Source organism: Crocodylus siamensis, chromosome 11 (assembly GCF_052110815.1).
Source record: "Crocodylus siamensis isolate JL-2025a chromosome 11, ASM5211081v1, whole genome shotgun sequence".
NCBI lineage: Eukaryota > Metazoa > Chordata > Crocodylia > Crocodylidae > Crocodylus > Crocodylus siamensis.
The window spans coordinates 56,140,904-56,168,293 of NC_143405.1; the positions used below are offsets into that span (position 1 = coordinate 56,140,904).

General features: G+C 42.1%; 1 protein-coding gene across 1 annotated transcript; it reads left to right on the forward strand.

Annotated features, from left to right (window-relative positions):
* The first annotated feature begins 5,370 nt into the window (after positions 1 to 5,370).
* On the forward strand, positions 5,371 to 27,390 carry IL5RA (interleukin 5 receptor subunit alpha). Its single transcript, XM_090021150.1, has 10 exons — positions 5,371 to 5,476; positions 6,670 to 6,812; positions 9,957 to 10,095; positions 11,703 to 11,835; positions 11,913 to 12,103; positions 13,207 to 13,352; positions 15,322 to 15,465; positions 19,498 to 19,580; positions 24,761 to 24,845; positions 27,277 to 27,390. The coding sequence occupies exons 1-10, from the start codon at positions 5,404 to 5,406 to the stop codon at positions 27,388 to 27,390; spliced, it is 1,251 nt and encodes a 416-aa protein (XP_089877276.1). The 5' UTR covers positions 5,371 to 5,403.

Sequence of the window (27,390 nt, forward strand, 5' to 3'; positions counted from 1 at the left end):
GATGCATCTAAAACAAAACAAAATATTTCTGCGCAAGGTGTTGAATCAGTGAGTTGAACTTACCAATGCAGGAGGTCAGGGCATTATATACTCTAGCCAGGTTTAATAAGGGCCCCAATAGTTTTGTGAGCAGGAAAAAGCATTTATAGTTACAAAGACAAAAAGGCTGTTGAAGCCAGTACTCCAGGGTCAGAAGCCATCGATAGGCCTAGGGTCAGAAGGCTCCCTCTGTCATGAAGAGCATTGCACAATTGCCAGGTGTAATAAAGGACATTCTGCTTTCTTCTGAAATCATGGTGGTAGGGCACGGGTCTTGGCAGACTTATTTATCTGTTTCAGTATTGGAAATCTGACAGTTGCATATAGTGCCATGCAGAGGACCTTTTGCACTACTTATTAAGGTTTCAACTTGAGAAACAGTGGTACAGAACGGCCGATACAGGTCTACGAACACATTTCATCCATAACCCATAATTAGCTAAGAAGGTCCTGGTAGTGGTCCATGCTCCACTGTTGTATTTTAAGAAAATTGCAAAGAAAATTACAACACTAGTTTGCTTAGTACCTTCCCTGACCCTATTGTTTCCTATTCGCAGAACCACCAGAGTGCAAATATTCTGATTTCTAACCCATGCAGCATCTTACTTCCCTCGTTAGGTCAGCATGATGGAAAAAATATCCCTTGAATTGCAGACTTCAGCGTGCTCTTAGGCACCACTGAGGAAGTATGTACATGTATAGTAAAGAAAATGAGCGCATATGAGCATTGACGAAAATGCATGATGTACTAATAAAAAATTTAAGTGTGTGCTTAAAACAAATGCCATACAATAGAAGGAATAACCTTCTAAAGCTTCTTAATGAGAAATGCAGATCCCGATGATAAGATAATGTATTTATATGTGTATTCAGAAAAATTCTCATAATTAAATTCAAGTTCATACTAATCTTTGGGCAAGCTTGCATTAGTAGCACTCTATGTTATTAAATTTCAGTTTTCCATTTTGAAACGTTTTACAAACAAAGGGGCCAGCCCTACAAATCCTTAGAGATATGGGAATTATACAGAAGTTAAGGGGCTCACAACTAGATCAAGTATGTAGATCACTTCAGGCACGTACTGAAATAGAGTCACCTCTGCTGTTAAACTTGACAGCTGTTGGACTATGCCCAATCACCAAGCACTGAGGTATTCACTGAGCACTCAGATATTCAGTTTAAGATTTTTGGTCTGGACTGACTCTATAATGATTTGGAAGGATAATCCTGATGCTGTATGTTAACAAGGTTGGCTCATTCCACATTTCAAGGGAGCCTAAACGAGTTATTCATCCACATTCTACTGGAATTGATTAGGAAATGGATGCCTGACTCTCTTTGCAGCCTTTGAGATGCCCACCCTAAATACAGATCTGCACCAGCAAAAACAGTCTTGCAATTTTCACTAAGGGAGGGAGGGAAGGTTATACCTAAATGTAATTTTTGCTTACATTTTAAATAAGGTAAGATGACAAATCAGTGTTTTGCTGTGGAAAGAACAGAGGCCCTGGATGTGCACAGCATTTGTCTAATGAATGTTTCCAATAAAATCTCAAGGATAAAAGACCCTTTGGGTGTGTCTACACAAGATGCTTTACTGCCCAGTGGAGCAAAGTATCATCTACATGCGTGGACCCTTATCACACAGTAACTTGCTCTACTTGGCAGTTATTTTGCTACCTGCAAATGTAAGTAGCAAATTAACTACTGAATAATTACTGTGCAGTAAGGCACATGTAGATGGTTAATTGGGGGCAAATTTGCTCCTGGTCAGCCAGGCAGCATGGGATAGGAGACTGGTCCCTGCCCTTGGGAGCTGCCTGCTGCCAGGACGGGCACTACCACTGAAGCCCAGGCAAGGACAATGTCCTCCTGTCCCCGCTCTGCAATCATGATCACGGAGCTCCCTGCATGGGGAGAGTTCCCCATCCAGTCTGGAGCTGACTGGGTCCTGCCCCAAACCAGGACAGTTCCTGGCCAACCCCAGGTTGCATGAGGAACTCTGCATGTGCAACCAGCTCCTCAGCCCCTCAGCTTTTTCCCAGCCATGTGCCCTGACCAGGTGATCAAGGTGCAGGGCTTGGAAAGAGTTGCAGCAGAGGGCCAGGTCCCAGCCTCCACATCCGGTTCCACTGGTGGGGCAAATCTGCTGCTAAATGGGTACATGTGTAGACACCTGCCCAGGCTGGGTTTACTCCAGAGTACCTTGCTCTGGAGTAAACCCACCTAGCAACATTTGCACATGTAGATGTGCCCTAGTAAGGTTCAACCTGTTCTTACCTGTTGCATCTAAGCATGTGTGTGACAAGGATCCTTGTTTAAAATCTCCACTTTCATCTACAGCTACCTTTTCTTTTACTCTTGTATGGAAACTTTCTATTGTTAATAGTAGATGTCTTTAAGTCAGTTTGTATAGTGATAGAAAGTGATTGTTGTTTTCTTTTTAATTTCTTTGTTGCTGTATTAATTATAACTTGGTTCCTAACAGCATACCTGTTAGGATACCTTTCAGGCATTTCAGGAGGCAGTTTGTATAAAGGACCAAATTACGATGGTGTTACGTCTCTGCATGCTGATTTTTAATAGACCCCTGTATCATGGTGCATAATTAGGCCACTGCAGAAGTACAACTATTTGATAGCTTAAGCAAGGAGATGTTTTGGGGTTAGATAAACAGTTCCCTTTTTGTGTTTTCTGCATGGTTATCTAAGTTATCATGCCATCATTTGCAAAGTACGTATCACTTATGCACTGGGCAGTTATAAAAGAAAGAGGGAACTGCCTGAAGGGCAGATTTAACGAACAGAAGAAAGACTCTCAAGGAAACTTTCGGGATCCAGCAGGGAACCTTGAAGAACATTTTCTGGAGGACTGCAAGGACATCACTTCTGCAGATCGCTTTGTCTCCATTGCACTGGGAAATGAGACTCTGGAATCAGTTTCTGATCAGTCAGCTACTAGACAGTGGAACATACTGCAGCTGTGATAATAAGTAAGAAAAACCAGACCTTTTAGAGGATATTTTCTTGAAACTTTGGCTTTTTGGTATCTTTAAAATGCCATATATTTATCTCTTCTACTGCACTTGTTTTATACTATCAATTCTAAAACACCTCCTATAGCTAAAATAGCACAATAATAGCACTGAACTTGGTTTAATCTTCTGATACACCTGCCCAAACAGTATCTGAAGATGGCCTTTAAGTACAGTGACATTTTCTTACACCTGAGATGCTCAGGCCTGTGCCTGTTATGAATTGTATGTGTTCTTAATGCTTTTTTAGTTCTATATTTCAGTAATTTTACTGCATTTAGCAGCAGCATCCTCTGTACCTTTTCTATGGAGCTTTTCTCTTTATTAATTTTATTAAACAGCAACTAGAATCTGTATGCACGTTATAAAAAGGATGTTAAAGCAATGTCAAATGTTGCACTTATTTCAGCACATGTTGGGTCTTTCACTCCTGAAAAAGCAGGTGTCAGGCATGTGTATAGGTGCCCTAAAACAGCATTTGCCAACCCATGGGTCGTGACCCAAAAGTGGGTCGCAAGAATATATGAAAGGGTTGTGGAGAAACTTTGAAAATGGATCAGCAAACTTTAAAAATGGATTCTCCTTTAAAGAAAAAAAATGTGGGAAACTGTGGCTTTTCCCTTGCAGGCTGGCAGAGCTCCAGTCTGCAAGGGGCTGCTTGCACACACTGAGGGGCTGGGGCTTGGGGGCAGCGGGTCGGGAGCAAGAGGCACTGGGTCGGGACTGGCCATCAATGCTTACAAATGGGTCCTGGTACAGAAAAAGGTTGAGAACCACTGCCCTAAAAGACTAGGGTGGGGTTTTTTTTTGAGGAAAACTGCTTTTTAAAAAAACAAACAATTTTATATAAATTTTTGAAAGCAGGCCATTTTCTTACCAATAGTACAATAGTCTTTTCTTTTGAAAAAACTCAGTCAGGTCTAGTTTTAGCAGTAACAGGGATATTGTGCAAAATATAACTACTGTGAATAAAGCATGGGCAGAGGTCAGCATAATTTGGAGGTTGGCTGCTGCCTGGAATTGAGATCCGTTAGTCCCAGAAGGATTTCCATTGTAAAGCTGTTATGAATTGATGTCTATGAAGTAATAGGAGATGCTTTAATGCAATACAGCACCCTCCTCTTGTGACGGAGGGGGTCTGTGTGATGTTCAAAGAAAACAGCAAGCTGTGGAATCTGCTCTTCAGCAGGCATTATGCCAGGGACACCAAGTGATCTTGGAGGCATTATGGATAAACCCTCCATGGAACGACGGTGGCCTGGCCAAACCTGATTCCAGTTTCATGAGAAGAGATGGATGCAAAAACTTGACCCCCCTAGGACTGAAGAGTTAGAAATTCCCTGGGACAAACCAGTCTTATCCACTTTCCTGGTCAATAGAAAACTAGGCACACATCCACACCCTGTAATTTGTAGATGACTTCATATTTTCATGAGCTCAGATTTCCTGCGGTTGAAGAATCTCCAGTGTTTTGTAGAGCAGTTGAAGGTGGTTCATGGAGAACGGATGGGTTCAAGGTGTGCTCTACCTGTTTGTAGCAGCAAAGTCTTCCTGTTCACGTCCTTGTGACAAAATATTTAGCAGAACTTGCGTATTCGCTGCAATCCGACAGGAGCACTTTTGCTGTGGCCTTAAACTTGCGATTTCTGGCCTGCCAACTGTGCACCTTAGCATCTGCACCCGTGCCACCCCTGCTCCCAGCAAAGTCATGTTAAAGAAGCTAAAATACAGCAAATACTTTCATGATATTCTCCCGGTGTGAGCAATTACTATAGTTGTAGGAAAGTGATGCAACGGGGAATTAGAGGAAGAAAAAAACTTATGTCTTAAGATGTTGTCCAACATACATACAGCATAGCATCAACAAAACCTTTAGCATTGCCATTCTAATATTTGGAAAGCTGTAGACGACAAATCATGCCCCCCATCCTCCCTGTTATATCCAATGGGGAGTCCAGGATTCCCTCCCCTCCTTTATCAAAATCTCCCCTTCCAGCAATTCTATCTGCTTCATCAAACACCCACAAAGTATTAGCCATGGGGAGTTTTATGGTATATGAAGAAGGGACAGAACACCGTGAAGCATATGGCATGGGATCTATTTGGCACATGATATATTTGGATAATGGCAAAGAGTGTGCCTCCATGGGAAGAGGACAAGGAAAGTGGCATGTTCTTGTTTTTACGTATTATACAACAACATTTCTATATGCATCTTGGTGAATATTACTTCTTAGTTATAGATTACATTTTATATTAAACAGTCAAAATGGCAAGTTACGTGCTGATATCTGATTATTATAATTTATTATTTAAAGGATATTATCATAATGGTGAACATTATTCTGGTACCCCTTTGGACAGCAATGGCAATTCAGCCAAATTTGTTGCAGGCTAAAGGAAGTAAGTAGTTTCCTGTACTATTCTTCTTATGTATTTGTAATACCATGGCTCTCACTGCATAGTGCAGGTGCCCACTGCCCCACAGAGCTTACAATTAGACCTTAAAGGTGAGAAGTATAGACAGATGCGGTGGAGCAGAAGAAAACCATGAGCCTGTGCAAGCTAAAATGACAGGCTGTAGTCATAAGACACAGCCATCTCAAATTTGTCATGTGGTTTGTAAGGGATTTGGAGGAGGATAATAGGGGGGTTTTGTGGATATATATGGGGGAGCTTCTTCCAAGGGTGGCATAGGAGATGCTGCTTGAAAATACAATGTGGGCTAGACAGGCTGGTATCCTGGAACCACTGGAGATGGGAAATGACCTCTTGCTGCTGCTCAAAGAGAAATGATACTTAGGGTGAGAAGAAGCTGTGAAGGGCTTGATAAGTAAAGCGAAGCTGCTTGACTATTTTGTTATTTAGCTATTTATATTCTTATACTGTTTTCTCTCAGCACAATCAATTATTCATTTCTTTAAGAGCTCCAGAGGTCTCTGTCCCTGTCATTCTAAGTTACCAGTCTCACTCTTCTGCCTCTACTTATATTTCTGCTTTATTTCTTGCCTCAGCATTCTTGTGTTTCTTCCACAGATGCATCCTTGTGGCTTCCAGGTAGAACTTGCCAGGGTAGTTAACATGCATTCTTCTCAGAGACCAAACTACATACCATCTTCTCTGTAAGACCCTGACTGTACACCAGGATCTAAGTGGATATGGATTTATGCCTAATTGCCCAATTGACCTCAATGGGACCGTGTGAGGGCAATGGGATTCATGTATGCAGATCATTTTTCAAGGATCTTAGCCTAATTTATTTTCCAGCAAACCAGATATGATCAGAGATTCTTTCATTTGGTGATCTTTAAGTTGAAATTGCCATGGAAAACAGTTTCTTCTAACCTAGGTTTTAGCCATATCCTTATGGAATGATCTATTTGCTGGCAACTTGCAGAGTTTTACCTCAGTGTTAGAAATATGCTTTATACAAAGCTATTGACAAAATATAGTATAATATGTAAATTATGCCTATACACATTATCCTGTGTTGGTAGTTACCTATGAATAGCTATTGCTTGGAACCAATCACTATTGCCTCTTACTTGTCATAATGTAGTATACCATCAGGGTTTTTTTTCTCCTTTAATCAACAGTTCAGGTTCTCCCCCCTGTTAACTTCACCCTCACAGTCACTGCACTAGCAGAAGTGCTTTTACATTGGAAACCAAACCCTGATCAACACCAGAACTACACTGTTATCTACGAGGTGGAAATCATTACTCCTGTACAGGAAGAGGTAAGTGTAAAATACACTGAGCAGTCTATGGAAGCCAAATGCCAGTGGATTTAAATATGTTCTGCCTGCTCGAGACTGTACTGCATACATTGGGTCACCAACATTACTTTGGTGTTGCATCATGAACAGATATGCTATGCATTAGCCATGCCCATCTTCCCCTGTGCTGATCAGTAGAACTTAGTTGGAAAGGGAATTAACACCAGGGAAGGATGGCTTTAATTTGTGACCTAGTTGGAACATCATGGGAAGAGGTGTTGAATCAACATGGCTTCCCATGAATGTTTGCTATCATTGAAGTCAATGAATTTACTGCAGATTAACACCAATGTACAAGTAGTAAGTCGGTGGTTCTCTGTTTTGTCATAACAGTATTCTCAGAAAACATTACCTGAACCATCCCCAGTAGAAAGTTCTGGAGTATTTAGGTACAATGTTCCTAATTTTATAGACCCTCTATTAGGAGAGCAGTTTTGGGGTGCCTGCACATGTGTTACAAGGCTGCTCTGATGTGCTGTAATTAATCAAGTCTGCTGGAGCATGGTAATTACTAGGCCTGTGCGAGTTGGCAGCTGTTTGATCTGGCTTCAGATCCAGCTGCTTCGGATGCCAGGGGTCCAGTCCGGAGCTCCAGACTGGGTTTCTGCTTTGATCCGGCTGAAGTGGCTCTGAAGCTTCATAGCCACCTCGGAGATCTGGCCATAGGGTACAATGGGGAATCAATGAAATATCAATAATTTTGTTGTCTTTTTGTCTGATTTGGATGAAACTTGCAGGAGTGGTAGCCTCTGCTGAGAGCATGAAGCCTGCCAAGCTTCAAGAAGATCAGTGCAGGGGTTTGGGGGGAATTGTACCCCAAATTCCTGAAAGCAAAACTCATGTCATGTGTACGTGTTACACCACAGGAGAGTGAAAACTGTAGGGGTGTTGGCCCCTGCTGAGGCCACAAAGCCTGCCAAGTTTCAAGGAGATAAGTGCAAGGGTTTGGGGGAAACTGCACCTCAAGCTGCGGACAAGCAAAACTCATGACATGGGTGACACTGTGTGTATTAAGGCACAGCAGGGTGAAAGCTGCAGGGATGGGGGCCCCTGCTGTGGCCACGATGCCTGCCAGCTGTTGAGTTCGGAGCAGGGGGGTTCTGGGGCCCTGCACCTCTAGCTGCTGACAGGGAAAACTTGTGACATGGGTGCTTGTGCAACTGTCTCTGTCTTGGGGCAGTTGATTGTCTGTATTGATTCTTTCCTCTCCTTAGTCTGTGTTTTTAGGTGTTAATTGTTGCTAATTAACTGGCTACATTAGCTAGCTACTGTGCATTGAGTTGGTTCCTGAGCGAATCATGTTTGATTGGTAACTGATAACACGGTAGTTTAGCAGCCAGGCCCGTAGTTATTCCCTCTGTCCCCCAAGACAGACACAGTGGCACTAGTTTTGCCTGTCAGCAGCTAGGGGTCCAGGGCCCCAGAATCCCCCTGCACCGATCTCCTCGACGGCTGGCAGGCTTTGTGGCTGCAGCAGGGGCCACCATCCCTGCACCATCCCACACAGTGTCACCTATGTCATGAGTTTTGCCTGTCAGCAGCTTGAGGTGCAGTTCCCCACAAACCCCTGCACCAGTCTCCTTAAAACTTGGCAGGCTTTGTGTTCTCACCCCTACAGTTTTCACTCTCCTGTGGTGTAACACATACACATGACATGAGTTTTGCTTTCAGGAATTTGGGGTACAATTCCCCCCAAACCCCTGCACCGATCTTCTTGAAGCTTGGCAGGCTTCATGCTCTCAGCAGAGGCTGCCACTCCTGCAAGTTTAATCCAAATCAGACAAAAAAACAACAAAGTTATAGATATTTCATCGATTCCCCATTGTACCCTATGGCCAGATCTCCAAGGTGGCTCCGAAGCTCTTTCGAAGTGCTTTGGAAGCTCCAAATCACTTCGGAAAGCCTAACGAAGCCGGTGCTTCATTGCGGACATGCTGCTTCTTACGTCAAAGTGTCCGAAGCTTCTCTGGATCCGAAGCAAGGGCTGAAGCCTCATACAGGCCTGGTAATTACCAGGGATCCTGGGTTTTTCGGTGAATGGGGCCCCAGCTGGGCAGGGTCATTGGACAATCCCTAGAGTGCAGCAGGGAGTGGGGCAGGAGTGGCATGATTCACCCCTGCCCCTCCTGCACTGTGGGGGTCTTGATCCCCACAAGAAGAAACCTTACTTACCAGCCTGCTGTGCTGGGTCAGCTGTGAGCCCAGCATGCCCCTCCCCCCTGTTGCAGCAGCTTGTGGCTGGGTTGCCCAGCAGGAAACCCAGAAATACTGCTGGTGCTTCTCTCATGGGGAGCATGGCCAATCTCAGGGGGTGCACATGTGTCTATGTGCGCCCCCTACATGTTGCCAGTACCATGCACTGCCCAGGCTGGGAAGCTTCCCCAGCCCCAACACTGCCCAACTTCTTCACTGTGGGAGCCTCCCTCCTTGCCTGACTTACCTGCAGGAAGCTGCTCTCCAGGCTGCCTAGCAGTGATGTGAATGTAGGTGCACACATGCCCATGGTGCCCCCTGTCTGACCACACTCCTGCTCCCCCCAGCCACTTGCAGGCTGGAACTGTGCCAGCCTGCAAGGGGAAATCCACCATTTCCTTCAAAGGAGAAAATCTGGGTTTTTCTCCTTAAAATTAGAAAATCTGGGTGTGATCATGTTTTTCTGTGGCAAACAGAAAACCTAGACCCCTGGTCATTTCTGTGCTCCAGCCAGCTTCCATGTCTCATGTATTAGCATCCCAGTGCTTCAAAATGGCAGTGGGGGCACTTGAACTAAGATGGTGGGGGCACTCTGCACTGAGGAAAATGTGTCCCTCGCAAAGTCAGGCATAACTATATGATGTAAATTCATCCAGTGTATGGGTCGTGTGTCCACAGTCCTAAGTATAGGTGGTTGCCCAGTGCAAACAGTGGTGACTGGCAAGGCACTATAACAGAATCTGTGGGCAGTTCACTCTAGAGACCTGGTCTTCTCTCCACTCTGAATGCAAATAATAATTCACCCTGATATACAAACTGATCCAAGTTATACCAGTATACATGTGTCATGTGTCTGTGTCCCAAGTCAGGCTTCATTATGTCTGATACTCATAAATTGTTTTATTTTTCAAGTACAATACAAAGCACACCCATAGTACTCGTACAGTGGTGCTCCATGACGGTTTTTGTGCACAAGTTCGGACACGGCTTTCCTATAACAACTCACAAATAGAAAGTGAGTGGGTCACAGAAGAACTCCCAGCCCTTGCAGGTAAGAAGTGATGCCACAAAGTTTTAATTTTGTGTTATTTTCCTAGTTTGTAGGTGAGGAAAGCATGAAAAGGACAGCAGTTTAGAAACTTTAAAAAGGTAACGTATTTCCTGCCATGCAAAGCAGTATGGTTATCCAGTAGTTTTGTTAGAGATTCTGAAGTTCATATTGACATTGAATAGCACTTCACCATCTGGGGTTGACTCTATGGCCCATGGCAAACTTGCAAGTAATGGCACGATGGGATCTGATGTATGATACTCGCAATTGTACTTCCTGCCATGCCATGTGCATCATGATCCCAGATTTCCTTTTCAAGCTCCCACATCAGACCACAGAGAGCTGTAGTTATCCCTCTTATGCCTCCTAGCCCCATTACTATGGAATATCTGTGTTCACTTTCATAGCTACTCTTGTCATTTTCCATGTTAGCCAGGTTCACTCTCCCTTGCCTAGGAGCCGGGGATATATTCTGGGGCTGTTCGAGATGGATAATCCTTGCAATACAGTTCCTGAAAGACAGCAGTTGACTACTTCTAATCCTGTTTTATTTAATAATTCAGTTCACTACTACTCTCAAGATGCCATCAAGAGTAAGAAGCAGCACTGTGTTTCTTCTAGCCTGAATTTTGTCATGAAAACAGATTTATCCAATTTTACATGAAATGAAAGCAAGTTTAAGATGTGTTTGGTTTTGGAAATGTCTCTCTAGGCTCTGGATTCTAGAGTGAGATGTGTTGATGTATTATGTAAATAGCAGATAACATGCAAGCAGTCTTAGTAAAAAAAAAAAGGCTTATACTATTCCAAGGCCAAGAAAATCAATAGGAATTTCTACATAGATCAAACCGTGAACAAATGTAAATGCTTTTCCCTGGATTAATGCCTAAAAATGTATTGCTAATGGCAAAATAAGCTGCTTTAGAACTCTCTAAAATGTTTAAAAAAATTTTGTCTATAAACGTATGACGTTTTCAGAATACACGGGGGATGTTGTGTTATTTGTCCATATGTGTTGTAGAACTGTTAATTTGTTTGGGAATCTGACTTCGTCTGTAATCGTTTGATATAAAGGCAAATGAGACAGGATACACAGATGTGTGTGTATCTATATTTATATCTATATCTATATAACTTCTATGGTCATGTAAAAGTGATGTTGTAGTAATGTCCAGAAAAGTAATGGTCCAGAAATTATGTGAGAGGCAAGTATTTCATAGGGTGTTATCTTTTATTGGACCAACTATGTAGTTAGGAAAAACTTAGACAAGCTGAGGAAGAATGTCTTGCATTTGAAAGCTTGTTTGACTTTATTCCAACTACAGAGTTGATCCAATAAAGGATATCACCCTACGAAATACTTGCCTCTTGTGTGTATATATCCTCTCTCATCTACCTGTATGTCAAGTGATTACAGATGAAATCAAGATACGAAACAGCCACAGATTTAGGAATTCATTATTATAAAAATGTATACACACGCAAATATGTGTGTGCATGTATACATTTTATAATAAAAAACTCCCATGTGAGTAAAAATATGTTAGTAAATATTCAGCACAACTTATCTTTTGAGTGTAATCTTTTATGTCTTGTTCTTCCTCTAGGTGATGCTGGGACATCAGTCACTAACTTATTCTGCATTGTTTACACTGCCAGTTATAATACAGCATCTCTCCACTGCAGCTGGCTTGCTGGTGAACATGCACCAACAGATACAGTATACTTTCTATTTTACAGGTAAATGCCTGCCTCTATTTTGGCCAGTAGGTATTGTCCAAGAGGCCAATCAATACCTGATGAACCTTTTCCCTTAGGTATAATAACTACACCGAGCACTGTCCAGACTATTTGAAAGACAAACGGCAGAGAAATGTAGGTTGCAGATTTTCAAAGACTTACATTGACCCTAAACAGATTGACACACTCATTATAATACATGTTAATGGGTCAAGCAAGCATGCTGCAATCAAACCTCTTGAACAACTATTTAATCAAAATACCATTGGTAAGTATTTTTTTTTCTAAATTAAAAATAGTAGTAACATTTATTTGCCTTGGCTGAAGTGATTGCAATCAAAAGTAACCCATCTGCCCCTAACTCCAAATACCAAGCAGCTTGTCAAACCTTCATCAGTGGTTTTAAATGCTGATTAGCCCAGTTTAAGATATGGGTTGGTCTATAGGTGGTGATGGAAATGTATTGAAATGGAAGGTTTTGACATGGAACTAGGTGACAGTTGATGGTACTAACTGAATTGATGTTAACAATACAGTATAGACTATTTGTAGGACAATAGAAAAAAGATAAAGATATATAAGATATAGAAAAGATCTAATCTGTTTGCCAAAGTATTGTTTCCCACGGTACATTTTCTATTGCTTTATTGGATTTAGCATTAAATGCCCAAAGCAACACAGCTTCTTCTACTTTTTAGTTTATATTCTATTAAATTTATATGGAAGGGAGATTTTCACTTGATATTCAGGTTAATACTCTTTTTCTTAATTTCATGACCTTATACCGATTTATACCACTCTACTCCTCCTAAATAATTCCTCTCCATTTTTCAGAAAAGTTATTCCTGTTATCCACTTTCAGTGCTGTTTTCCTGAACTATTTCTATGTTGCTAGTAATTTTACGGGCTGTCTTGAATCAAGTCAAGGGTCCACCCATGCCTATTGCCTAGTGACACATTGGACTAATATGGGTGTGATGTGGCTAGCATTACATCCAGACACCTCTGACTTCCCAGCCCAAATGACCAGATACTAGTCTTCAGGTGGGGGAAAGCCTTTGGCACGACTCCAGAACAGAGCTTGAACTCATGCCTTTAGAGCTGTCATGATACATTTTAACCAATCTGCCATTGCATGTTAAGTACCTGGAATAAATGTCAAGCATTATATTCCAGGGACAACGTTACCAGAAAGATATTGATATTGAGAGCTCTCAAAACAGAGAGAGAACCAGCACAAAAGAAGCAAGACGATCTTTGCATCCTACCCTGCCACCAAGAATGATTAAGTTACGCCCAACTCGAGGTGTTATTATTTTAAATGCATAATTGTTTTATGAGTAACATACTGGTCCCTACTTCATTTTTTAGAGAAAATAAATCCTCCTCGAAATGTCACCATATCTTTAGAACAAAATGACATCTTGGTCACATGGGAAAAGCCAATTTCTCCTTTCCCAAAGGCATGGTTTTGTTATGAAGTTACCATTCACAATTTGAAGACAGGTAAAAATCAGGTAAAGGCTTATTGAGAGTTGACATGTATATAGCAATTGTTGATTAATTACTTTTCTTATACAGATGGAACATCTCACTCATATAACTCTGAAAAAAATATCTTTAGATTCATGTACATCTTTTGAGTTATGCTGGTAATTAGAAGTTACCAAAAGCTACAGACATATGGTAAATCCTAGTTGTATGGAAGACAGATGGTTAGAGGTGCACCGATATATCAGTCCATATTGGATTGGTACCAATAAAAGGAAAATTGACATTATTGGCAATTGACTTTTTTTTTATCTGATGTAGCTGATAACGTCACTGATGAATGCATGCACACAGCTACAGCATGCACACGGCCAGGAATATAGCCCAGCAGTTTGGAGAGCAGTGTCTGGCTGGTAAATGTGGGGGAGGGAAGGGGCGTGGGGTGGCATGCAGATTGAGGCCCCCCATAGAGAGGTAGGGAATGGGGCTGGGGCTGGGCTGGGGCTGGGGCAGATGCTGCTCAGCCAGGGCAGGGCAGGGCAGGGCATAGAGCAGAGCCATGGATGGCTTGTCCAGGGGGGTGGGAGGTGAGGAGGCTCCCCATGGCTGCACACCTCCTGGGAGAGGCATGGGGGGACATGTGCCCCCCTGATTACACAGGGCGAGGGTGGACTGCCGGCTTTGGGCTCAGGGCCAGAGTCTGTTCCTAACGGAGGCTGGGGCTGGAGGTTCCTGATGGGGGCTGGGGCAGGGTGGGTGGAGTAGGCAGCAGCAGTGCTGGAAGGGGGCCATGAGGTATAATGGGGTGGCTATAACCTGCCCATCACCTCCCTCCCAGCACCACTGCTGCCCATCCAGCCCCTGCCCACTCTGAGTGCAGCCCTGGCTAAGCCCCCACCAGGAACAGACCATTGCAGCCCCTGGCCCCGAACCCACACTGGGCAGCCTGCCCTTCCCCATACAAAAAACTGGGGGGGCACATGCCCCCCCCGTGCCTCCCATGGGGTTGCATACAGTGATGGGGAGCCACCCTTCCTCCCCCCCACACAGCCAGGACGAGCCATCCATGGCTCTGCCCCACGCTCCACCCCACCCCAGCTTCGCAGCACGTACCCCTGCCTCTGCTCCAGCCCCTTTCCCTTCCTCACTGTGGGGGCCTCGATGTGCCCCTCCCATGCCCCTTTACTCCCCCATGCTCCTCCCCACTACAGACTTACAGCCCAATGCTGCTCTCCAAACTGCTGGGCTGCATATTGGCTATCAGGTCAGTATTGACCAATATGGCTGGTTAATAATCATCCATAGGTATTGGCCAAAAAATTCTTTATTGGTGCACCCCTACAAACTCCTATTGACTCCTAAATTTTACATCAGTTCTCTTTTTCTAGGCATTTTTGGAGGGATGGGGCAAGTTAGCTAGGAAAACACCTAGACCAACATTTCAAATGTTCATTAATCTGGATGCTCAGTTTCATATATCTAGATGCAGACTGTCTGGGTTGCTGCAGGTGCTCAGCAACTCTGAAAAGCCAGCATTAAGACTCTTAACAGGGGCTCCTCAAAATAGTGGATACTTTAGAACGGGGGCGGCCATCCTGCAGCTTGCATGCCACAAATGGCACAGGTAGCTTGGGGGAGATAGGGTGGGAAGCAGAAAGCAGAGGAGCAGATTGGCAGGGGAAGGGGATTGGAGAAGCACTCAGAGAGGATGAGGGCAAATGTGGGGCATGCCTGCCAAGAAGTTTGGTTCACGTGGATCAAAATACTCTGAAGCAGTGGGCACCAGAGGCAAAAAATTATGGCTGTAGTTGAATATAAGTTCAAACTGTACCTGGAAAAATAGAGGAAAAAAGTCTGAAAATCAAGCCTTTGGTTCCACTGTTAGACTGTAAAAGTAATTTAACAAACCCAAACACGGTGAACATCAATTTAATTGGCCTTTCTCATCTTGTTAGTCTTAAGCAGTCTGTAACAAAACAATATGATTTTTAACAGCTATCGAAAAGCACATCTAATGATTTCAAATTCAGGATGGATGTTACCAGTAGATACTCCATACAGATAAGGGCTAATCGTCAGTATGATGAAGGATTTTGGAGCGAGTGGACTGACCCCCTTTGTATTGGTAAGAATCAAAATGTCTTGGCTGTCAAATAATTTACTTATATATGTTGTGAGCTGGGACAGTCTTGTTCGCCGTTTGAAGTTTGACAAGATCCTAGCCTCAGATGTTATAGCTGGGGGCTGAGCTTACCCTGAGGAACAGGTCATTTCCCATAAGCAGATTTTAAGTCTTTCATTTTACACATACTTACTAGACACAAATAATGTGCTTGAGTAAGCGCTGGTACTGGTGCTAGTGTAATAATATCCAAAATCAATGTGAGCAGTCAAGTAAAATATTTTTTATTGGCATTACCTGAACTTCATTAGGGGAGAAATGTAGACGTTACTATCTTCATAAGACATTCATTTGTCTAGATCTGACTTGCTTGATACTGCATTTCCTGATTGCTGAATATGTTTTTTTATGGAAGTAACAGTTCGCTTATCATGACATGTTATCAACTGTTCTTTCTCAGTCATTCCCTCTCACTCTTATCTTTTGACTTTCTCAACTTCCTGATTTTCTTTTTTAAGTTCTTTGCCCTCTTCTGTTTACTGAACTCTTCCTGCTTCCTTAAACCTGCCTTCTGATGAAATTCAATGTCTGTCAAATCTTCTTCCTTTCTGCCTCCTCAGCTCTAATACATTCATATGATTCCTCTAACCAGAACCTAGTGTGAAAATGTCCCCCAGCAGTCTGGGCACAAAACTGCTAGGAAGTCATAATCCTGCAGTTAGGGATTCCTGTGCTGACTGAGTTCAGCTTGCAAAATGCAAGCTATCTGGGAAGGTTATTAAGTCCAAGCACCTGGGAAATACCTTGATCACCTGGACAGCCACATCCAGTAGAATTCACAACCAGAATGTAAAAACTGGATTAAAGGTATCCAGGAAAAAACAATCAGGACTCATGGTAGAGGTGATATCTTTTATTAGACCAACTAGATTTTTGCAAAGATTTTTTTTTTTTTTGTAAAAATCTATTTGGTCTAATAAAAGATATCACCTCTACCACAAGTCCTGATTGGATTAAGGGTTAGCTTTTGGCTCTGTTTTAATTTTCCTAAAAAACTAAAAAATCTTTTGAAGTAAAAGTTATGTTCTGCACACAAAGCGAGAATAGAATTTCAAGAAGTTAAAAGACGAGCCAAGTTGAGTCAGAGGATAGCAAAAATCAAATATATTTTTTACTTTTAGAACAAAGGTTTAACTTATCATCCATTTACATTCAATCTAGTTTTTTGAGTGCAGCTTGTTTCTTATCATTCAGCCAGGACAGAATTACCTACCTGGGAGATGGTTGCCAATAAAGCTAGACCAGGTCTACTATGTACACATATGGTAAAAGTAGGAGCTACAAAAATGAATTTTAATAACACCATCCTTTAAGAAATGGTGCAAAGAAATATCAGAATAAATGCCTTGTCCTAACTTTGACTGCAAACTGATTAGTCACTGGACCCTAAACACTATACTGATAGCTGGGGTTGACCTGAAGGTACTTGTCAAGCCCATGCTTGCTATCCATATTTTAAAACCCCTTCATCCTCAATCCCGAGTGGCAGTTCAGCTCAGTTATGGAGGCTCTGCTGAACCCTGGATACTCTTATGATGTCTCACTTTTCTTATAGCTCTCCTGTTTCTACTGTATGTTTGGACCTTATCTGCTCACTATAGGCCTCAAACATGGGAAGTTTGTCAGCACCTCTCCCACAGCTCCCTGTCTTCCAGTCCTTTTGCATTTTACTTTCACTCACTATTGCCTGTAAAGAGAAACAAGCCAGGAAGTGAGGACAAGTAGTCCTCAAACTGATTCTTGAACAGGATCTGCAAGGGATCCTGGGACCCAAGGGACCACATCTTAATGCTATTATTCTCAGGAAATAAGAAGCAAAATGGATCGTTTTGCTGTGAGTTGCAAGTAATAAGGTCAATGGAGAATAAAAAGGTCATGGCTCAGGCTGGTTGAGGATGTTGACCCTAAATATCTGTACAGGCATATTTTGGTGACAAACTGATTTGTGAATTACTGTCTGTGTGCATGGATCTGTAGCAGTGATTCACACTGTAAAAACACTAGGTCAGATCCTGTGCTGTGTCTCTAAAGAGATGTGTTTCAACCAAACCTCTAGGGATAGCTGTACATCACAGTGAGCATTTGCTGTTGCCTATCATTCGGGCTGGCCAGAATCTTCATTGTGCCATGCTGCTTTTCACCCGTGGTTCCTGCAGCACCTGACCATGCACTTTCATGTGTTACACCACTAATTAGTTACAGACCTAAACTATTCATACAGATAATAAAAAACAAAAATAGTCTGCTACGCTAATTCATTAACCCCCGCCCCCTGACCAAATTTCCACAAAAACCTTAATTCAGTTGAAGCGATGGTTCACTTTCCCATCGCTTTTCCTATTTACAAAAAGAATTTCAAGAGACTATTACAACTTGATGACCTGCCAGGTTTTCCTGGATAAATTAAGGCACTGGGGATTCAGGAGACCTGAATCCTAATCCTGGCTTTGCTGCTAATCAGCTATGTGACTTTTAGCAAATCTCTTCCCCTCCTACAATTTGCCTGTCTTAGCTCTTCAATTTGTATGTTCTGTCTCTCACGATGTGTTTGTGTGATGCTTAGACCAGTGGGGCCCTGCTTGTGATTGGATTACTCACCTCAGTCTAAATGCCATAGCCCATGTAATTACTTTTTCACCAGTCCTTTATTATAGGCTGGCTGGTGGGGGCTACGATGCCTGCCACCCTTTTGGCACCATTGCTAGTCAACATAAGGTAGAGCAGCCTGAGGACCGCTCTATCCTGTACTGGAAACAAGGGATATGTACAGCAGCCTTAGAACGGAGAAGCTGTAAAGCTGGCTTATGCCATGCTTCCAGTCCCATTACTCCCCAACCTCACACCGAGCGTTACTTTGCTGATCCAAATTATACATTCGTAGATCTCAGTTCCTTGGAAGGAGAACTGTAACCTGGGGACAAAACAGAGCAGTTAAAACAAAGAGCACTTTTCAAAATCAGAAGTGTTTGTCTGAGTCTGCGACTTGCAACACCCACACTTGTATTCCTTATCCACTTAAGCAGGCTCAATAACTACCTCTGGACTACGTGCATAAGTAAAGACTGCAGGGTCAGATCCTTAGCGTTTTATTCCCCAGGAAAGACTCTGAAAATGAGCATTATTTGTCTATGTCCTTTTTAACCTGATTTGATATCCCAAACCTAAATTTATACCCTGTCATCTACTCAGTGACAGCTATGCTGCCATCTTGATATATACCACATGTCATTACCATAACGGTATAGTGACAGGGCAACCTTTTGAAAATTTAGCTTCTGAAGTTCAGTGTAAATTTCTGCTTTCCGTGGCATAGGCGCGGCATGTTTGTGGTGGCAAAGTGTGCCTGTTTAAAATGGAAACATTGCCCTTGATAAAATACTTGTTTCTGCACACAAGCAGGAGAACAGAGCTATTTTTCCTGTGAGAAGATAAACAACCAACTTAGAATTTAAAATGGTGTTTTTCAATACATGATTTACTGGCAAGGCTGTTTAGCTAACCCCTGATTAAAAAGGATGAATATGAATAGCTGAAGAATGGTTTAACGGAAAACAAGGACTTGATGTGACCACGATTATAAGCAAACTGTGTCTTTCTTGCACAGTCAGGCATGTTTGTGTCATGTGGAGTTGCATAACTCGAGTATGTTAGCATAGCAGAGTGCATCGTGCTGATAACGCCTGCAGCCCTGATTCATGACACTTCTCAGCCTTCTTTCTTCTGCATGTAAAAGTGATAAAAGGCCCCTAATTCAGTTATGGATAAAGTTACTAATGCTTAATGTGCTCCAAATGATCTCTACATATGAAATGTAAATAGTGGGCTAAATTATGATCTTAGTTATGTCAATGAAAAGCTACTGAATAAAATCAGCTTGCTTTACAAGGTTTAGTTACTGGAACAATTTTACCTCCATGTTTCTTTCCACAATGAAAAATGTAATTTGAGCTAAATATATATATTTTTTTAACCCAGGGGAGGAGCAGAAGGAAAATCAAGTGGGTTGGGTTCTCATCTTGGTTACAGTAACCATGTGTTTCATCACACTACTTATTGCAATGGCATGCAAAATGTAAGTATTTAACCACTAAGTTCTTTAGTTAAAGAATAAGGAAGGGGTGTAGATTACATTTGTTTGAAACAATATTAAAAGCATTCAACATGGTTCTTCCTTCTGTATTGAAATGCGATTTATATGAAGAATAGTGATAAAATGATAATTAGCCTCATTGATTATCAATGGTAATATTAAGTGAAACTTCAGGAGTTATAGGCATGATCAATTTAATTAACATCAAAGCCATTTGTTGGAACAGGAACAGTGAGAGGGACTTACAGAAAGGATTGTTATTTACTGTACTTGGTACTAAGACGGACAGTACTCAGTCATGTTGGCCACTTATCTTCACAGGAGAGTGCTTTATTTAACCCCAGCAAAATGTATTGAGAGAGAGAGAGCATCTTTTATTGCTAAAACCGTAGGCCAGTATTCAAACCTGTGTGCCTCAAGTTAGGTATTTAAATCTATAGTTGGGCACTGGCATATGTGACCTTATTATCACTGACTTAAGTAGATAAAGCTGCTCTGCACAACTAAAAATTCAGTATTGTCTGCACCCTTTTTCTTTCCTGCTGCAAGTGCATTTAGCCATTCTCTGATATAAGCTCGGCAAGTATTTGTAGCAGCTTCAAGTTTTTCCTGCCAGGGCTCACAGATGTTCTTGTAAGCCAACTTCACAACAAATTCTGTGAACAAAGCAAGTTGTGAACAAAGCAAGGTGGGTTGGACCTCTGTAGCAGTGTCCGGAAAGCCAGGGTGTCTGTTCCAAAGTGATGAACCAACGAATCAATGATGCAATTGCTATCACCTCTCCCCAAAAGATATTTTAAGCAGTAATTATTAGATCAGCAGTTAAAGCTGCTCCTAGTAATATAAGTGCTGTCCTCACATCTACTAATTTCACATTATTTTTTTAAACAGTTTCTAAATTATTGACTTACTTGATGTATACCTCAGAGACTTCTTTGCCACACCAAGTGTATTTTATCAAACCAGGGCCTTGTCTACACAGTGGTGTTACATTGGAGTAGCTGTCAGTAGTTTACCTTAAAACACTTGAAATGAACACATATACAGGCTTAAAATGAATTTATTGAATATCTTCACTTAGTAAGTAATTCTCCTTAGAAAAGAATTAACTCTGCTCCATAAGGTGGTGTTCTCTTTATGATTCACTTGGACTCATTCCTGTTTCACTTCTGGCAGTCCTCCAACTGTTATCCTCAGTGCACATCTGGATTGACTCTTCCATGACTCTGAGGTCAACTTGACCAGATACCAAGTCTTTGTTTAAATACTATTGGACAGCCAGAATGTAGTGCTTCTTTTTGGAAGCAGGTAGTAGTGAGTTTCCATATCTATTATAGCAGCTTGATGCCACTGTGCTTGTATGCGGATTCCTTCAAATGGGCTTGTCTTCTCTGGAAAGCTGTACCAGACTTTCAAAGCAAATGAAAATGGGTGCGCTTCTGGCTAAGTGCCCAAATCAATGAGCTCGTGGTAGAAGTACCTGAGAACAATGGACCAGAACAGTACCTCCAGTAATACCCCTTCTACCTGGCCATGGTAGGAGAAATACTGCCACCAGGCAACCTGGGACTGCTGTCATGACTTGTTGTCTACAAGGCACAGAAGAGAATGCAGTGGCATTCAGGACTAGCAACCCGCAAGCCATGAAAGCAAGCTTGATCCCCTGCATACCATGAGGAATGATCAGGAGGAGCAAGAGATTTATTAGATCAGGGAAGAATAGTATGATCCAGCAGATTTGGACATTGCTCAAGAACCTGATGAGACTAGCTAGAGTGAAATTGCTGAGAAGTGGAATTGTACCAACCGCCAGCTTGAAAACGATGCAAAGGGGAGCTCTCCAAACAGCAATGCATTGTTATTCTGCCTCACCGGTCACAGACAGGGGACTCAGCCCAGCAGTAATGGTCCACCGAGTAAAGTTCCTCAAGGTAAATGCTCTGCAGACATGACTGCACTGTTTTATCTTCCTGTTCCTCCTCCTCCATTAGCTGTATCACTGCAACATCAAAAGCCCTGTGAAACTGCAAAGCTAACTCCATTTGCCTGCATGACTATAGAGCACATGCTGTTTGAATTAATGACTGTTGTGATCACAGCACTCAATACTGTGTCCTCCACACTGTGAGGCAGTGCTTTGAAAGTGGCATAAGCAAAATTAATGGATGCCAGAAGAGGAATTATGGGATTTGCTAGTTTAATTCCCAGTCCCAGAATCCCTGTGGTTTTTGGCAAGTATCCCACAATGTACCCTGCTTAAAGACAGAGTAGAGAGCTGAGGAATAGGGTAGCTATCTGGAATGCCAAGCAGTTACTTCGGAGAAGTGCAGACTGTATGGATGCAGTGTTTAACAAGGAAAGGTCTTTTAACCAGTGTAAGTGAGGTGGGTGAATTTCCATGTGATATAATTACATTGCTATTCTTAGGGCAGACAAACGAGGTCAATCTAACATCATCATGTCAATGTAGCCTGACGAAAGAAATGTTAGCCTTTGCCTTTTCACGTGATAACATGACTTTACTACAGAGCTCTCTTGGAGTCACACCTGAGTGTTGTCTAGGTTTGAACACTTGAGTAAGTATTTTAAATAGGCTAGCTAGCCTGGCAGCAGGTATAATCTTGAACTGAGGTTCTCTCTTAATTCAGGTTGGTAGCCTGCCTACTTGCAGTGAGGATGCAGGCTGAATCTCTCAAATGCTGATATAGTCCTCCAATATTTTTCTGAAATCCCCTTCCCCCAGAAGGGCAGACCAACAGGAGGGAATCAGTTTGCAGCTCAGCTTGCCATGGCACCTAGAACCAGGGGCTGCACCCCCAGAAATCTTAGGGAAACACTTGACTGGGTAGAGTACCAGTGCAGATGCAGTAACTTGGATATGGCCTTGCAGTGTGGCTGTTCACTCCTAAACTAGGCTAACCAGGGTGCTGAGCACCTCAGATAACCCTGCAGTGAGAACATACCCTTTGTGGTACACCAGCCAAGAGCCAAAAGACATCAAAGATGTCAGCACGTGCTGTATGACTAAGAGCCCTGTCCTAGTCCTGGGTGAGTCTCAACCCATCTTACCCTGTGGGTCTCAACCTTGGCAGGTCTCAACCAGTGTTACCCTGTGGGTCTCAACCTTGGTGGGTCTCAACCCATTTTACCTTGGCAGGTCTCAACCCATCTTACCCTGTGGGTCTCAACCAATTTTACCCTTTGACTTGAGACAGTCTTCTACTGGAATGACAGCAGATTCCAAATCATTGTATGAAACCTCCTGCAGGGTAACAGTTAGAATATTTCCAGCTTTTCCTCCTTTGAAAAACCTAGTCCCCATAAGAAACTCATCCTTAGGCTCCATCTTCCCTCCTTGCCCCCATTCTCGCTGATTCCTTGGTTACAAGACTTCCAGCATATACTGAATCCCTGCAAAACAGTGAAACGACTTCAGCGTGTTCACTTTGCCAAGTCTTCCCGTTTTCTACCACTTCACTAAATAACCAGCTAAGCATAGACGTGTATTTTAACATGAACGTGGTTCTAGCCAAGGATGCTTAAGTGCTAGTCCTGGGAGACTCGGAAGGAAGTGTCTGAGGGATACAGAATGTTTAAGTTTCAGAATGAGAGGTATGAAAGGGAACGAGTTAGTAGCAGGAATTTGCTTTGGACTCCCTGATGAGAAGCTATAATGGGATAAAAAGAGCTTAGCAGGAATCAAAAAGGCTTTTGAAAGGGGCAGCTAGTAATGTAAGAGTTCGGCTAACCAGGCATGAATCTGGACAGCTGTCATAAAATAAAACGATCAGTAGCTTAGCAGGCACAGTACAGGACTGCCTCTTCCCCGCACAGTCTGTAACAGGAGGAAACAGAAAGAGGCAGTTCTGACCTTGATCCTGACCAAACACAGATGAAACCAATGCAGATGTAATGCTAGGGAGCATCTCCTCAGCAGAGCAGGCCTGAGCAGTGTTTTGCTAGTTTTATCCCAGTGTGACTTCACTGAAGTTTTACCAGTGAAGTGCATATTTGCTCTGAAATAGCTCCTGCAATCCTTGATTCAGGCTGAAGGCAGAAGAATCTGACTGATACTTTTATTCAGAGCTGAACTGAAATTAAAAGGAGTAAATATGGAGTGGCTGTTATAAGAGTAAATTAATACATTTTAATTACTGAAATGCTAGCTGAGTTGTCTAGATGACAGCTGCAGGGAACATAGGCAATGGGTTCAGAGAAATTAATCCAAAAGTTTTGAATGCTCTTGAACAGACACTTGAACTACATTGAGTACTTGTGTAGCTCTGTAATGCTTTCCATCCTAAGATGTACATGTAACAGCTTGGGGCTAAATTGTAACACTACTACATGGAATATTTTATTACCTGCTGGCCTCATCTACACATGTGCTAAACTGCAAAGTAGACTAATTAGCTGCAAAGTAAAGCATCATCACCTACACTTGTGACACCATTAGGCTACAGTAAACTAATTAATACCACCATAAGATAGTAGAGTTGGGAACAGTACTACCTTAAGGCGAGGTAATTAATTGCAGTTAAACACATGTGTAGATCCTGATTGTGGGTGTGCATTGCACCCAGTCAGCCCAGCTGGCAGGGGGCCAGACTCCTGCCTGTCACCTAGCCACATAGCTGCATACTTTCAGCATGCTTGGACTCCAGCCAGACCCTCTGCCACTGCTGCTGCCACCTGGAGCCCAGCGCTGACCCCCCATTTCCCCGGCTCTGGTGTAAACTGCTCCACCGCGGCTCAAATTGCTGCTGTCCTGGGTGCGTGTGTAGATGCTACACCTGGGAGTAGCTTATTCCAGCTCAGACTGCTCCGGAGTTTATTACTCTAATGAACTGCATGTATAGATGCACCCACTATGTATCAGAGTAGTAAGGAGTGTGGGAAGTCAGAGACAGACCGCCTCCCACTCTTTGTCCCTTCTCATTACCCACTTATTAGCAGAGGAGTACCCTGCCCTTCCATGGTAGGAATCCCAGCCTGAGCAGGAACGAGGAGTTGAAAAGCTAGGTAAGGTGTGTGACACGTATGGTAATCAAACCAGTGTTAATCATTGTACACCAGAAAAACTAAAACCCGAACAAAAACTAACCCCTCCCCCAAAATTATAGGTATCTTTCATATGCCTGTTTCATACACTGTTTTCACAGGTGCCACTTATGGAGTAGGTTATTTCCACCAATTCCAACACCTAAAAACAACTTAAAAGATTTGTTTTCAGCAAAGGACTATGAGGTAAACATATTTTAAGAATATAATTTGCACTGAGAAAAAAATCAACTGTCTGTGGCTGCTGCTTCCTTTCTACAACTCTATGAACTGCCTGTAATTGTCTTTTGTACTGTCTTTATGTGGAGCTGCTAATACCACTCTCATTAAAATCTACCTTTCCTCTATTTGTTTCCCATTTAAATATCACTTGTGAGTCACATTTTACAACTATACATGCAAAAATTCATGCATGTTATATATGTGTATGTGTGTATAATTTGCGTGTATTATATATATATAATGAACAATATATATAACATGAACAAAGTTCCATTAACTTCTGCGCAAGTGGAAGTAGTCTACCTCAACTAAACCAGATTATACTAGCTGTAGATCTTGCCTTGTTTGTAGACCCTTGCTCTTCAAGGAACTTTAAGAGGTAGCCTCGTCTAATGCACAGCATTACATTTTTGTGTCTTAAATACACTAAATATAATCCACAGTGTTAAAGGTGTAAATCAAGTGCCTAGTAGACTTTGTTTCAAGAAAAATCCTCCGAGTCCAGATACAGCAGTGTCCATTTACTGTATCCCAGAGAGTTGACTTACACTGATAAATGTGATGGGAAAGGAGCAGTCTTTTAAATAGGCAATGGATGTAGTCCAGATGGGAGATCTATTTATCAAAATACAAGCAGTATGTTGCAGAGTAACTGGGAAAAATGTGAGGAAACTAGAAAAGGAAAAATTAGGCAAATTTATCAGCAAAAGTTTGCCGAAGGTGATTCGTGAAAGAAGAAAGTACTTAGAATTCCACTGCTTGTGAGATTTTGAAACAGGAATGGACACATGTATTGCAGGAAAATGTATTGTAGGAAAATGAGTGAAGGATGGGTTAGAGTGCCAGTCACTGCAAAATGGAGAAAATAGCATTTCCTTATGCTATGGGGGTCTTGTGACACGAAATATATACTCAGACACATTGGTGATGCCATAGATAGATAGCCCTGCTTTGGCAGGGACAGACAGGGCCATCTGGGATTCCTAGAACTGATTTACTTAGTAAAACTTAATAATGAGAAATCCTTTGGTCTTACTGTTAAGCTGGCTTTCAGACTTATGATGTTTGCTGTTACTTTCTGAAAAATATATTTGCCTTACAGATAAGATATAACTTCTCCCTGGCTCCACATCGAGAATGCTATACAGTAAGTCAGTTCTATTTTTTCCCCTCTGAAAAGTTATTTTTTAAAATTATTATTTCACAGTCTGGTCAAAGAAACAGGCTTAAGGGATTATGGAATAACGTTTCAGTTTGTTTTTAATTAAAGTCATCTGTGGAAAATAACATGACTCTGGTTATCACACACCAATTTTAGAATAAGAGAAATAGCAAATATTAACACTGCAGCTAAGCAATCCTTAGAAAACAGTGAGCTGACTTAGACAAAGCGGGGGTTATATCATTCAGAGCAGCACTGGATCTTGCTTAGTGATCTTTTTATTTAAAGTTGAATTGAATGCAGATGAAAGATCTCAGACTGACAGCTCTGGAGGCAGGAGACTTCTGTTTAGCGCTGGAAAGTTACAGTGAAAGCTTTCCTCCCTGTCCTACTCCTGTAGCCTTTTCTATGTGACCGATTCTGTGTCCTTTCAGTCTCTGTGTCTGTCATCTTGGCATCATGATGGAAGTCAAACTGCTTCATTTTTGGCTAATCTATTGTCACCAAGCCAAATTCTACCCACATTTACCCTGTGCAACCCCAGTTCAGAGGTCAAATTAATAGCTTAATCTGTTTTAAGAAGTCTTTTTCTGATGCATTTCAATCTAGATCACTCAAACTGTCTCATACTATTGCTTAGTTTAATGAATCACATGTCCGTCCTCTGAGCACGACTGACTGCAGTACTAACAGAACAGAACAAAACATAGTAAAATATTCATTTTGCCACAAACATAATTAGTTATAACTGTAAATTCCCATGGTGTATCTGTGAAGTAAAATAGGGGCATTTTTAGCAGTCACTGCTTAGAAGAAAACCACAATTTTAGTATTTTACTTCTGCCAGTTAAGGGTATATTATGAAAAGCTGGATTTGTGGCATTTCTCAATTGGTCTCAAACTACCAGTGATCAAATTCACATCTGTCAGTCAAAATAAGGCCCTAACTTATTAGGTTAATTGGCAACCAGGTTAACTGGAAAATAAACTTTTCCACCTATTCCTCACTGAGAAGTGCTTCTTATCCTGAAAAAAAATGCATGTTATTTGGATGAGTTTGTATGCAAAGTTCTTTCTGAATGTACCAGTTTCAGAAGCTACATTTCATAAAACTAGCAAAAACTGATGTTTGGAAATGCTATGTGTAAAGTACTGCATTTGCTAATGAGCATGGAGCAACAGTGAGAAGGTCAGCCAGAGGTCTGGTAGCTAAACACAGCATTTCTATTCCAGAGAGCACGGACCTATACGAGTGAAACAGAAACAGAAGTCGGAAGTTATATCGACGACCTTGGAAGTTACAACGAAGACCTTTATTGTGAGGTTCTTGAAGATTCTGTCATCTGA